Source organism: Littorina saxatilis, linkage group LG8, assembly GCF_037325665.1.
Source record: "Littorina saxatilis isolate snail1 linkage group LG8, US_GU_Lsax_2.0, whole genome shotgun sequence".
NCBI classification, from domain to species: domain Eukaryota; kingdom Metazoa; phylum Mollusca; class Gastropoda; order Littorinimorpha; family Littorinidae; genus Littorina; species Littorina saxatilis.
The window spans coordinates 25,695,661-25,710,449 of record NC_090252.1 but is presented as its reverse complement, the minus strand read 5'-3'; the positions used below and the strand labels follow the sequence as shown (position 1 = coordinate 25,710,449).

Below are 14,789 nucleotides of genomic sequence, written 5' to 3'. Positions count from 1 at the left end.
GTCTGATTTTATATGTTTTCTTTGTGCTTCTTTTGATGTACCATTGTAATATTACTGAGTCTTTGCATGTGTGTGTCTATGTCTGTCTGTCTGCATCTTTTTGTGTGTCAGTGTGTCAACAGTCGAAAGGTAACATATCTCTTTTTCAAGGGGGTGATGTGAACATGTTATCTTACTATATTGATAATGCCTTAGACTGCATTTTGCAGTCTATTTTCAAAGAAAATCTAGAATGTCTTTTCCAATACAAGCCAGACAGGGTTATGGTGCTTTGTGTACAGGTGTACGGGTCCAACATGTTTATGGTGCTTTGTGTACGGGTCCAACATGTTTATGATGCTTTGTGTACAGGTGTACGGGTCCAACATGTTTATGGTGCTTTGTGTACAGGTCCAACATGGTTATGGTGCTTGGTGTACAGGTCCAACATGTGTATGGTGCTTTGTGTACGGGTCCAACATGTTTATGGTGCTTTGTGTACAGGTGTACGGGTCCAACATGTTTATGGTGCTTTGTGTACAGGTGTACGGGTCCAACATGTTTATGGTGCTTTGTGTACGGGTCCAACATGTTTATGGTGCTTTGTGTACAGGTGTAGGGGTCCAACATGTTTATGGTGCTTTGTGTACAGGTGTAGGGGTCAAACATGTTTTTGGTGCTTTGTGTACAGGTGTACGGGTCCAATATGTTTATGGTGTTTCGTGTACAGATGTACAGGTCCAACATGTTTATGGTGCTTTGTGTACAGGTGTACGGGTCCAACATGTTTATGGTGCTTTGTGTACAGGTGTAGGGGTCCAACATGTTTATGGTGCTTTGTGTACGGGTCCAACATGTTTATGGTGCTTTGTGTACAGGTGTAGGGGTCCAACATGTTTATGGTGCTTTGTGTACAGGTGTAGGGGTCCAACATGTTTTTGGTGCTTTGTGTACAGGTGTACGGGTCCAACATGTTTATGGTGTTTTGTGTACAGGTGTACAGGTCCAACATGTTTATGGTGCTTTGTGTACAGGTGTACGGGTCCAACATGTTTATGGTGCTTTGTGTACAGGTGTACAGGTCCAACATGCTTATGGTGCTTTGTGTACAGATGTAGGGGTCCAACATGTTTATGGTGCTTTGTGTACAGGTGTAGGGGTCCAACATGTTTATGGTGCTTTGTGTACAGGTGTACGGGTCCAACATGTTTATGGTGTTTTGTGTACAGGTGTACAGGTCCAACATGTTTTTGGTGCTTTGTGTACAGGTGTACGGGTCCAACATGTTTATGGTGTTTTGTGTACAGGTGTACATGTCCAACATGTTTATGGTGCTTTGTGTACAGGTGTACGGGTCCAACATGTTTATAGTGCTTTGTGTACAGGTGTACAGGTCCAACATGCTTATGGTGCTTTGTGTACAGATGTAGGGGTCCAACATGTTTATGGTGCTTTGTGTACAGGTGTAGGGGTCCAACATGTTTATGGTGTTTTGTGTACAGGTGTACAGGTCCAACATGTTTTTGGTGCTTTGTGTACAGGTGTACGGGTCCAACATGTTTATGGTGTTTTGTGTACAGGTGTACAGGTCCAACATGTTTATGGTGCTTTGTGTACAGGTGTACGGGTCCAACATTTTCTGGATATTTTACGCCATGCTCCACATGTTGAGCACCCTGGTCATCAGCTTCAACATCTACTATGTGGGCCGCCTCAAAGTGGGTCAGTACTTCATGTTGGATTGTCCTTGTGGAGATATTTTCTTGACTTACTGTACATGTTTTCTGTGACTTCTGTTCATACTGTGCTTCAGAAAATACAGTCATACAGCTAACTGTTACACTCTACAGTCATACAGCTAACTGTTACACACTACAGTCATACAGCTAACTGTTACACTCTACAGTCATACAGCTAATTGTTACACAATACAGTCATACAGCTAACTGTTACACTCTACAGTCATACAGCTAACTGTTACACACTACAGTCATACAGCTAACTGTTACACTCTACAGTCATACAGCTAACTGTTACACTCTACAGTCATACAGCTAACTGTTACACACTACAGTCATACAGCTAACTGTTACACTCCGCAGTCACAGCTAACTGTTACACACTACAGTCATACAGCTAACTGTTACACACTACAGTCATACAGCTAACTGTTACACTCTACAGTCATACAGCTAACTGTTACACACTACAGTCATACAGATAACTGTTACACTCTACAGTCATACAGCTAACTGTTACACTCTACAGTCACAGCTAACCGTTACACACTACAGTCATACAGCTGTTACACACTACAGTCATACAGCTAACTGTTACACTCTACAGTCATACAGCTAACTGTTACACACTACAGTCATACAGCTAACTGTTACACACTACAGTCATACAGCTAACTGTTACACACTACAGTCATACAGCTAACTGTTACACTCTACAGTCATACAGCTAACTGTTACACACTACAGTCATACAGCTAACTGTTATACTCTACAGTCATACAGCTAACTGTTACACTCTACAGTCATAGAGCTAACTGTTACACACTACATCCATACAGCTAACTGTTACACACTACAGTCATACAGCTAACTGTTACACACTACAGTCATACAGCTAACTGTTACACACTACAGTCATACAGCTAACTGTTACACACTACAGTCATACAGCTAACTGTTACACACTACAGTCATACAGCTAACTGTTACACACTACAGTCATACAGCTAACTGTTACACATTACAGTCATACAGGTAACTGTTACACACTACAGTCATACAGCTAACTGTTACACACTACAGTCATACAGCTAACTGTTACACACTACAGTCATACAGCTAACTGTTACACACTACAGTCATACAGCTAACTGTTACACACTACAGTCATACAGCTAACTGTTACACACTACAGTCATATAGCTAACTACAGTCATACAGCTAACTGTTACACACTACAGTCATACAGCTAACTGTTACACTCTACAGTCATGCAGCTAACTGTTACACACTACAGTCATGCAGCTAACTGTTACACACTACAGTCATACAGCTAACTGTTACACACTACAGTCATACAGCTAACTGTTACGACCTACAGTCATACAGCTAACTGTTACACATTACAGTCATACAGCTAACTGTTACACACTACAGTCATATAGCTAACTACAGTCATACAGCTAACTGTTACACACTACAGTCATATAGCTAACTACAGTCATACAGCTAACTGTTACACACTAGTCATACAGCTAACTATAGTCATACAGCTAACTGTTACACACTACAGTCATACAGCTAACTGTTACACACTACAGTCATACAGCTAACTGTTACACACTACAGTCATACAGCTAACTGTTACACTCTACAGTCATACAGCTAACTGTTACACTCTACAGTCATACAGCTAACTGTTACACACTACAGTCATACAGCTAACTGTTACACTCTCCAGTCATACAGCTAACTGTTACACTCTACAGTCATAGAGCTAACTGTTACACACTACATCCATACAGCTAACTGTTACACACTACAGTCATACAGCTAACTGTTACACACTACAGTCATACAGCTAACTGTTACACACTACATCCATACAGCTAACTGTTACACACTACAGTCATACAGCTAACTGTTACACACTACAGTCATACAGCTAACTGTTACACACTACAGTCATACAGCTAACTGTTACACACTACAGTCATACAGCTAACTGTTACACACTACAGTCATACAGCTAACTGTTACACATTACAGTCATACAGCTAACTGTTACACACTACAGTCATACAGCTAACTGTTACACACTACAGTCATACAGCTAACTGTTACACACTACAGTCATACAGCTAACTGTTACACACTACAGTCATACAGCTAACTGTTACACATTACAGTCATACAGCTAACTGTTACACACTAGTCATACAGCTAACTATAGTCATACAGCTAACTGTTACACACTACAGTCATACAGCTAACTGTTACACACTACAGTCATACAGCTAACTGTTACACACTACAGTCATACAGCTAACTGTTACACACTACAGTCATACAGCTAACTGTTACACATTACAGTCATACAGCTAACTGTTACACACTAACTGTTACACACTACAGTCATACATCTAACTGTTACACACTACAGTCATACAGCTAACTGTTACACACTACAGTCATACATCTAACTGTTACACACTACAGTCATACAGCTAACTGTTACACACTACAGTCATACATCTAACTGTTACGCACTACAGTCATACAGCACACTACAGTCATACAGCTAACTGTTACACACTACAGTCATACAGCTAACTGTTACACTCTACAGTCATACAGCTAACTGTTACACACTACAGTCATACAGCTAACTGTTACACACTACCGTCATACAGCTAACTGTTACACTCTACAGTCACAGCTAACTGTTACACACTACAGTCATACAGATAACTGTTACACTCTACAGTCATACAGCTAACTGTTACACTCTACAGTCACAGCTAACCGTTACACACTACAGTCATACAGCTGTTACACACTACAGTCATACAGCTAACTGTTACACTCTACAGTCATACAGCTAACTTACATACTACAGTCATACAGCAAACTGTTACACACCACAGTCATACAGCTAACTGGTACACACTACAGTCATACAGCTAACTGTTACACTCTACAGTCATACAGCTAACTGTTACACACTACAGTCATACAGCTAACTGTTACACACTACAGTCATACAGCTAACTGTTACACTGTACAGTCATACAGCTAACTGTTACACTCTACAGTAATACAGCTAACTGTTACACACTACAGTCATACAGCTAACTGTTACACTCTACAGTCATACAGCTAACTGTTACACACTACAGTCATACAGCTAACTGTTACACACTACAGTCATACAGCTAACTGTTACACTCTCCAGTCATACAGCTAACTGTTACACTCTACAGTCATAGAGCTAACTGTTACACACTACAGTCATACAGCTAACTGTTACACTCTCCAGTCATACAGCTAACTGTTACACTCTACAGTCATAGAGCTAACTGTTACACACTACATCCATACAGCTAACTGTTACACACTACAGTCATACAGCTAACTGTTACACACTACAGTCATACAGCTAACTGTTACACACTACAGTCATACAGCTAACTGTTACACACTACAGTCATACAGCTAACTGTTACACACTACAGTCATACAGCTAACTGTTACACACTACAGTCATACAGCTAACTGTTACACACTACAGTCATATAGCTAACTACAGTCATACAGCTAACTGTTACACACTAGTCATACAGCTAACTACAGTCATACAGCTAACTGTTACACACTAGTCATACAGCTAACTGTTACACATTACAGTCATACAGCTAACTGTTACACACTACAGTCATACAGCTAACTGTTACACACTACAGTCATATAGCTAACTACAGTCATACAGCTAACTGTTACACACTAGTCATACAGCTAACTACAGTCATACAGCTAACTGTTACACACTACAGTCATACAGCTAACTGTTACACACTACAGTCATACAGCTAACTGTTACACACTAGTCATACAGCTAACTACAGTCATACAGCTAACTGTTACACACTACAGTCATACAGCTAACTGTTACACACTACAGTCATACAGCTAACTGTTACACACTACAGTCATACAGCTAACTGTTACACACTACAGTCATACAGCTAACTGTTACACACTACAGTCATACAGCTAACTGTTACACTCTACAGTGAGAACCCCTCTTTTAGACCTGAAACAAACAAAATCATAGAAAATCGATGGGAGTCTGAAAATGAAGGAAAACTGAAGAGGTTATGAACAGAGAAAGCAATAAGCAATTTATAAGTATTAAAGGGGGAGGGGTCTACTGTACTGCTAACTCTTTTCTGTCATGCTCATTGCAATGTGGGTGTGGGACTTGAAAGAGAAATGTGTCATGTGGTGGTGTTGCAGATCGCTACGTCTTGAAGCGCATCTTTCTGCTCATCAAGACTGAATGCTGCGGCTGTGTCAAGCCTATGTACATGGTAAGTGCACATAAGGTGTGTGTGTGCGTGCATGCTTTGTGTGTGTGTGTGTTTGTGTGTGTGCATGTATGTGTGTGTGTGTGTGTGTGTGTGTGTGTGTGTGTTTGTGTGTTTGTGTGTGTGCATGCATTTGTGTGTGTGTGTGTTTGTGTGTGTGCATGCATTTGTGTGTGTGTGTGTGTTTGTGTGTGTGCATGCATGCGTGTGTGTATGTGTTTGTGTGTGTGTTTGTGTGTGTGTGTGTGTTTATGTGTGTGTGCATGCATGTGTGTTTGTGTGTGTGTGTGTTTGTGTGTGTGCATGCATGCGTGTGTGTGTGTGTTTGTGTGTGTGTGTGCATGCATGCGTGTGTGTGTTTGTGCTCGAGTGTGTGTGTGTGTGGGCATGCTTGCAAACGTGTGTTTGTGTCTGTTTGTGTGTGTGTGATAATAATGAAAATGAATGTACATGCAAACTTTCGAAGTGGTTTGAGAATGTTTAAACGAATGGTCAACTCAAAGAATGTCTCCTCAGAGAAAGTGACAGGAAGAAAAATAAAAAGTGACTGTTGAAATGCTTGATGAAGAGACCTTTGACGTGACGTGTGCTGATATTTTTATCTGTCTATCAACAGAATCGTTTTGTTATGCTGCTGGTTGGAAATCTCATCAACTGGGCCTTGTAAGTGTTTCGTAATTTTCCAGTTTTTGCACCCCATGTCTCTGTTTCCCCCCTCTCTCTCTCATTTAGTGTTTACCACATCCAACTCTGTTTCCCCCCTCTCTCTCTCATTTAGTGTTTACCACATCCAACACTGTTTCCCCCCTCTCTCTCTCATTTAGTGTTTACCACATCCAACACTGTTTCTATTTCTTTAGCCCTTTTCCCTTGCCTGCTGATCTTCTCACTCGTTTGCTATGTCCTTGTTGGTGGTCCAGTAAACGTTTCAGTCATATCATAGCTGACAGTTAAGTCACTTTCAACTGTCCAGATTTTCTTTAAAGGACAGCATGTTCTTTTGTTATAACTGTGCTGTTTGTCTTTCGTGTAAGATAGTGGACTGTGGTATTAAAACAGTAGAGAAAACAGCAAGAACCAGTGTCTCATTCTTTTTTTATAGTCTGGCCAAGGAGCAGATGGAGGACGTTTTTGATTATTAAAAAACAAATTGAGGCAACTTTTATATATTTTCAAGAAGAAAAGTTGGGAAGGGATGATTATTACTATCTTCTGTTAAAATGACTTTTTTTCAGCTTTTACAGTTTGAGCCCTGTGCACGTACATTTTCACAAATCAAGAGGCAAAGCCCAGCTCACATTAATACCCAAAACAAGCCCCTTGCTCAATGTCACATTTTGAACTCTCGTGTTTCTTAAAACTGTGACGCTCATAGGACAGAACCTGACCGAGGAATGCAGTGAAATGGAATTTGACAGGTGTGAAAAAATGTGATACCGGCACAGTGGTGAGATCAGTGGGGAGCGTCAGTGAGGCTCGTACTAGGGTAAAGCAAAAATTATCAGTGATAGCACTTAACCCTTTTAATACAAGATAGTACTAATCATCTTCAACCACTTTTCTGCTTTAGCACTATATAATAGTTGCTTTGATTTTTTGAAAATAATTTTTAAAAAACGTCCTCCGCTAGTCCCTTGGCCAGACTTTACCTATATTTTGTCGGCTGTTGATAGCTGAATTCTCCAGGGTGACTGGAAAAGAATGATGGTTGGTAATATGTTGTCAAGATCGACATAATTTGTAAACAATGTGTAATTCTCTCTTGCACATGCATTTTCTCTCGCGCTTTCTTTCATTCTGTCTGTCTGTCTGTCTGTCTGTCTGTCTGTCTGTCTCTCTCTCTCTCTCTCTCTCTCTCTCTTTCTTTCTGTCTCTTTTCAGAGAAGGATGCTTGAACTAAAAAGAACCAATAGAATGTGGTGTGGAAGAACACTTTGAAGTCAGTGTAGATGCAGTGTGGAATGTGTGTTTTCAGTGCACTGTACGGAGCCATTGTTCACCCGTCAGACTTCGCCAGCTTCCTGCTCGCCATCTTCATCGGCAACCTGCTGCTCTATCTGCTCTTCTACATCATCATGAAGGTAACACTGATCGCTGTGAGTCTGGAGATAAAGTGTCATGATCAATCTCTATCTCCTCTTCTACATCATCATGAAGGTAACACTGATCGCTGTGAGTCTGGAGATAAAGTGTCATGATCAATCTCTATTGAGTTGGAGGCAGTTTGTCACGTCAATTTAGGACTTTGCCTGGAAAGGTTGTGTTCTTTTCATCAGGATAATGTTTTTGTTTGAGAATCATAAGTTGAAAGGATCTTTCTCTTCGAGGTTTGAACATTGAATTGGAGTGTGTTACAAATGCCCTGTTGTTACACGATCTACCTGCGTACATTTACTCTTAAAGGGATTGTTTGCAGTAGGAGAAAGAGGGTTTTTTAACCTTTGAAATATAAAATGTGAATTTCAAAATAGTTTGATTAGTTATATCTTCTCTCTTAGCATCGGAAAAGAGTTCATGGAATATTGATTTCACGTCATTTTTCTGTTTATTCATTCTTCAGTGGCTGCTAGAGGTTTTGGTGGAAGCTCATCTTGTATTCAGTTTGTGTCTTTTAGAGAATGATGGCTGTACCCCCAGAATCAGAAGCATAGCAGCGCTTTCCCTTACTGCAGTCATGTATTTGGAGTGCTTATTTCTCTTTGTCATTTGATCTGGATCTTCCAGGCATGGTCCTGAATTGATGTAGAGTAAGTTGAATTCTGAAAGAAGAGCGACTGTTTGAGGTTCACTCAGTGGGACAGTGAAACTGATACGGGGCTATATGGGGTGAAGCTATTGACAGACTGATTGGTTGTGCAGCTGCTGGCCCGAGAGAGGATCAACGGGCTGACCATCCTGTGCATCGTGGCGTCCGGCGTCACCTGGGCCTTCTCCCTCTACTTCTTCTTCCAGCACCTCACCTCCTGGCATGTAAGTGGCACAAATACACACACACGACGTATGCATGCACACATGCACACGAACATGCATGCACGCACACACCTGAAGACACACACAGGCACACTAACACACTCACACACACATGCACAGACACACTAACAAACATGCACAGACACACATACACACCTGCCTTGTAACTAGCAGTGAGAGAACCTGTTGTCAAACAAATCCAAAAACAACAGTAACAGTAAGATGTTGTTTTCTTTAAGAATCCAAAAAGAAAGGTTAATTTCTACAAAATGTCACATGGCAGGGTAAAAAACAGTGTGTCAGGCAACACTCTCACTATAAGCTGACCGTGAGAGCAAGGAGTTGCCCAGATGAAGGCACATGTTGTGTCCATGTTTCTCCAGTATATATCATTAAACATAAGTATTCACTATTGGTTTTCCTTTTATTATTGTACTTTGATTAAGTTGAACAAAGTCGTTTAGAGTAATTGTCAGCTATGAAATTAGATGTAAATAACTATTTCATGTTTCTGTTTCCAGCTGTCTCCTGCTCAGTCTCGCCAGGGCAACCGTTCGTGTATCTTGCTGGACTTTTATGACGCACATGACGTCTGGCACTTCCTGTCCTCCATCAGCTTGTTCCTCTCCTTCCTGGTCAGTTGGTGTACACTGTGTGTGTGTGTGCCTTTGTGTGTGTGTGCCTTTGTGTGTGTGTGTGTGTGCCTTTGTGTGTGTGTGTGCCTGTGTGTGTGTGTGTGTGTGTGTGTGTGTGTGTGTGTGTGTGTGTGTGTGTGTGTGTGTGTGTGTGAATGTTGGCATGTGTGAATGCATTCCGAAGTCTTGTCCATGAAGGGAGCACCAAGTTATGAAGTGCATTGAGTATTTGAAATTCATGGGTTTAAAAAAAACAAAAAAACCAAGCTAGACTGAAAATGGCAGTATTGTGGAGATAGGGTTATCATTAAAACAATAAACAAAAAGGGTGTGGCAGATGTAAGCAAAATTTGAAATTGAACTAGTGAGGTGAAAGATGCAAAAAAAGTCAAGGCTTGAAAAGTTTGTTTCTTTTCAGGTTTGTTTGCATGTGTGTGTGTGTCCATTCCAGTTCTGTTCACTCTGTGCATTTATTTCTTTTCCAGATCCTTTTGACACTCGATGATGACCTGTCCCTACAGCGCCGAGACCGCATACCTGTCTTTTAGTGGCACTCTCTGTGTAAAGGGCTGGGGGTGTGAATGCTACAAAGGGGACGAGGGGAGTGGTGTGATTTGTGTGTTTAGTAACAATTTACATCATGACAAGCCATGCTTGCAGCCTTGATCTCCTAGGATAAATTGTGTGTACAGAGTACATTCCTCCAGTCTAAGAAGGGGAAGCTTCGTATAATTTTACTTCTGTGTGTGTACATGTCCCTGTGTGTGTATGTGTGTGTGTGTGTGTGTGTGTTTAAACTGTGTTGTGAGACAATAGATCATAGTGATAGACAGCTCAATGTTGATGTATGTTTCAAGATAGTTATTCGCCCATTCAAATCTCTCCACAATAGCAAACTTTCAAGAACGTTTTTCTTCTTGACTTTTAAGTTTTTGCTGTTGATTTACAGAAGCATTATTTGTTGTTGACAATGACATAGCACAGTTTCTGTGATATTTTATGTTCTCAACCCAGACCATGTGACAAGTCACCAGTGTGTCAGGACTTTAGCAGATAGATTTTGTGCAATAAGTGGCAGTGATAGAGATACCTCAGAAAGGCAATGTGCCACCAGTCGACCAGCTGTAGTGTAATTTAACAGGAGAGCAGAGTTGGACCATTTCGTTTTTTATTTTCATTCTTGCAGAATGAAAATGCCTTGTTCTTTTATTTGTTTTTGTTGTCTTTGTAGGCGCCAGGAGACGGATTGTTCATAGCTAGGTCACTGTTGTCTTTATTTAGAATCTTTACTTCCCTTTGTTATACAGGGATAAAAGTCGAGAATTTTCAAAATTAGGAAAAGCTGTCTTTGGGTTCACATAGCCCAAAGCTGTTCAGTTTTCTTTTTGAAAATGTTTTCCTCTTTGGATATTTGAAAAATTCGGAAAATGTGTCAGAAAATGAGTTTTCAAATGAGGAATTCCTGATGTGTGAAGCTTGTGAAGAGTGCCTGTGTGATATTTTGTTGTGGCCTGTTACCTGTTCACGGGTGAGAAGTTGAACTCCTGCTTCCTAATTCTGGATGTGTACATTTCTTTAAAAATAAACTTTTATTTACCTTGTCACATGTTGCCCTAACGGATGGAATGCCTATTTGAATTTGAGGACAAGCAATGTCTTCATTTTCTCATTTTTGTTTACTTTTGAGACCAACAGGTCAAACCATAGATCTATACAAACTACTGAGATTGTTTTCTATTGTCTTTCCATACATGTTTTCCATTTTGTTTTTTGACAATTTGTCAGATTTTGTTCCTGTTATTGTGATTCTTCTTCTTCTTCTTCAGCGTTCGACGATTATTATGATTAAATTTGTGTTGAGTGTAAATAAGATGCTATGCGATGAGGTTGACGTGAACAATGATGTGTGTATTTGCTGCTAGTTCTGGTGCCAATCTTAATAGTGCGATTGTGATGACAAGAAGCTCCTCCGAAAACGGCGTATGGCTGCCTAAATGGCGGGGTAAAAAACGGTCATACACGTAAAATTCCACTCGTGCAAAAAAAAAACACGAGTGTACGTGGGAGTTTCAGCCCACGAACGCAGAAGAAGATGACAAGAAGTAATGTTTGGGTCAAAATGTCTACTGGAACCTTGTTTCTCTTGGCTTAGCTTTTGTTGAACTGCACATACTGTGCCAAGTTTCACGCTTGATTTGGCTAACACTCATGATTCCGAAAGAATTCAGTTACATTGCGGTATCACTATCAGACTCTTAATTCATAATACCCACACTTTAATCACACGTTTGCTCTAAATGGGTCGCTGTGCTGCTGAACCACTCAAGTAATGTTTAAGATCTTCCCATGTTTTTGCTACCTAGTTGCTTGAACAGTGCGCAGAACGGAAACAGGGGTATGTCTTTGATACAGCAAAGTAATGAAATTCTTTTCGAATCACAGATGTTGGCCTGATCAAGAGCCAGGGCTTGGCATCACTGCTCATTCTCATGTGTCAAACCTGGTAACTATGCTTATTAGAATTAGATTTAAGAAAAAAATCTCAGTTTAGCACTAACTTGATATGTGAGGCTTATAGTTATGAGGCAGTGAAGGTTTTATGAATTTATACCTGCATAATATTTTTATATGCCGTTATCATGCTGTTGTTTTGATATTTTCTGTTTGTGGAGATTATAAAAAAACAAAATACATTGTTTGACAGTCATCTGTCTTTCAATTACGGCTTTGTATTTGTATTTATGCAACTGAATAAAAAAACTGTTTAAAAAATTTTTTTTTTACAAATGTTTGGATCCCAGAAAGGGAAGTAAGCACTCTAACTGGATAGACAACAGGAGGTGAGAGTTGTGCGGAACCAGTCTCCTGAGAGAATAACAAGCATTGAAAGGAACAAACAACTTCATCCTCAAATTGAAATTAAGATGATGAAATTGAACATGATAGTCGTTTTTTTCAATTCAATGATTCCGATTCTTTAGCTACTTGCATAGAGCGCTTACTTCCCATTGATACAAAAATGTTTCAGCAAGATAGTTGATACAATTCCACACTGCACAAAGCTCAGATGTACTTCACATTTTTATTCAAAGTAGAGAGCAGTCATTACAAGTAAAAATTCAGCAGTTACCCGACACAGAAGAAATCACAGTATAATGCACACAACTCGACACTCATAAAAACTTATGATATTCACGAAAATATCAGATAAAACCCACCATCAAAATATATTGCCCAGTATAAAAACACTTAAGGCACTGATCATGTATGCATGACACATTCTCTACGTTTGAGCATGTATGCATGACACATTCTCTACGTTTGAGCATGTATGCATGACACATTCTCTACGTTTGAGCATGTATGCATGACACATTCTCTACGTTTGAGCATGTATGCATGACTTATTCTGTACGTTTGAGCATGTTTGTCCTTTGTGCAGCTGATGCATTAAATCTACGGGGTGTCAGTAGTAACATTGGCATGCAGTGCTTACTTGAGTTTCAAGTCTTTGTTTTATATTTCTGAAGTGTCTTTTACAATTAAAACAGCACAGAGTATGTCTACATGTCCCTTCTCATTTGAGACACCTAATATAACACAATGATTTTCTTTGATTTGGCTCAGTTAGATATTAAGGTCTGCTCTATCATCCCTCCAAGTTCAAAAGTTGTCAATGCCTAAAGTGAGGTTCAGAGTCGTATTGTGTAAAAAAATTCCATCTCACACATAAATAAATCCCTGCGCCTTAAATACATGGGTGCAACCTGGAAAATTCCAAAAACCGGCAAAAGTTGGGGTCCAGCTTTTTTAGTATTTAAAATGCCAAAAAAACCCTCTCCTGGAACAAAAACATCGGCAGCCGATGAAACCAAAAACCGGCTGCCGGCGTGTAGCCGGCAGAGTTGCACCCATGTGAATATGTGCGCGATATAAATTGCATAAAAATAAAAATAAAATAAAATAAATAAATCCCTGCGCTTAGAACTGTACCCACGGAATACGCGCGACATAAGCCTCATATTGATTGATTGATTGATTGACTATGGTTTGCATCAGAATAATTCGCAATCTTTCTGAAAGTGTCAGTCACATCAGTCTTGGCTCACCCACTTTCTCTAATCCTCGTCCGATTCGATCATGATGCGTGCGGTGCGCCGCCCGGTGGAGGGGGACCTGGGAGGGTTGCTGACAGACTCCACGTTTTCATACACCCTGGGTGACACAAAGTTATCGTAGGGCAGCTCCTCCAGGGTAGGTCGCGGACGGTTGAAGGCGCTGGGAGGTCGGCGCACGGACCCATCGCTAGGCAACGCTGTGGTGACCGGTGCGGCTGCCAGGGGAGCGGGTTTGCGTGTCACGGGTTCAGGGTCAGCGTCAAGTTCGGCCGTCTTCCTCGCCCGCTTCTTCTTCTTCCTCTTCTCCTTCTTGGGTTCAGCATTGTGGTCGCTCATGTGGACCGACTTCTTCTTGACCCTGCAAAGTTTAGTGGGAGTCGTTGAAACCCCAGGATACAGCTCTAACAGCCAGTCATGGTAACTACACTTGGCTTTGTCACATCGCGCACTATCACACTTCACATGACATTTCTGTGCAAGGTCTTCTCTGCAAACCTTGCACATTTCTTTTCTAAACCTGCAATGTTTTTCAGTTATGAATGTACATATAATGCATGCATTACTTTCTTTTGTTAAAACTCCCAGCAAACATCCCCTCCTTAAAAAGATCTGAATGGGTTCTCCTAGTCACAGGCAGAACATTTACACCATAAGTCTAACCCAACATAAGTTTACACCACTCAACAAAATGAATCAGGTTTTTTTTATGACATGGACATTTCATATTGTACCAAAATTCCCCTTAAAGATATTGTACCAAAGTTCCCCTCAAAGATATTGTACCAAAGTTCCCCTCAAAGATATTGTACCAAAGTTCCCATTAAAGATATTGTACCAAAGTTCCCCTCAAAGATATTGTACCAAAGTTCCCCTCAAAGATATTGTACCAAAGTTCCCCTCAAAGATATTGTACCAAAGTTCCCCTCAAAGATATTGTAGATATTGTACCAAAGTTCCCCTTAAAGATATTGTACCAAAATT

The 14,789-nt window shown here is 40.4% G+C and overlaps 2 protein-coding genes across 4 annotated transcripts in view; one reads left to right on the top strand and one right to left on the bottom strand.

The window, feature by feature from the left end:
- LOC138973143 (SID1 transmembrane family member 1-like) overlaps positions 1 to 12,410 on the top strand; it is a 50,694-nt gene extending 38,284 nt beyond the window's left edge. For 2 of the 3 annotated variants that reach the window (XM_070345812.1, XM_070345810.1), the window contains 7 exons: positions 1,599 to 1,701; positions 6,015 to 6,088; positions 6,702 to 6,748; positions 8,061 to 8,166; positions 8,945 to 9,055; positions 9,577 to 9,690; positions 10,176 to 12,410. In XM_070345812.1, the coding sequence (XP_070201913.1) occupies positions 1,599 to 1,701; positions 6,015 to 6,088; positions 6,702 to 6,748; positions 8,061 to 8,166; positions 8,945 to 9,055; positions 9,577 to 9,690; positions 10,176 to 10,238 (618 nt within the window). In that variant the 3' untranslated portion in view covers positions 10,239 to 12,410. Of the gene's footprint in view, positions 1 to 1,598; positions 1,702 to 6,014; positions 6,089 to 6,701; positions 6,749 to 8,060; positions 8,243 to 8,944; positions 9,056 to 9,576; positions 9,691 to 10,175 lie in introns of all 3 variants that reach the window. The other variant, XR_011457897.1, reaches the window with a different exon arrangement.
- A 348-nt stretch (positions 12,411 to 12,758) lies between these two features.
- The window catches only part of LOC138973142 (uncharacterized), a gene marked incomplete in the record, with an annotated part of 87,768 nt that continues 85,737 nt past the window's right edge, over positions 12,759 to 14,789 (bottom strand). The window contains 1 exon segment of the mRNA XM_070345809.1: positions 12,759 to 14,166. Within this exon segment, the coding sequence (XP_070201910.1) occupies positions 13,809 to 14,166 (358 nt within the window).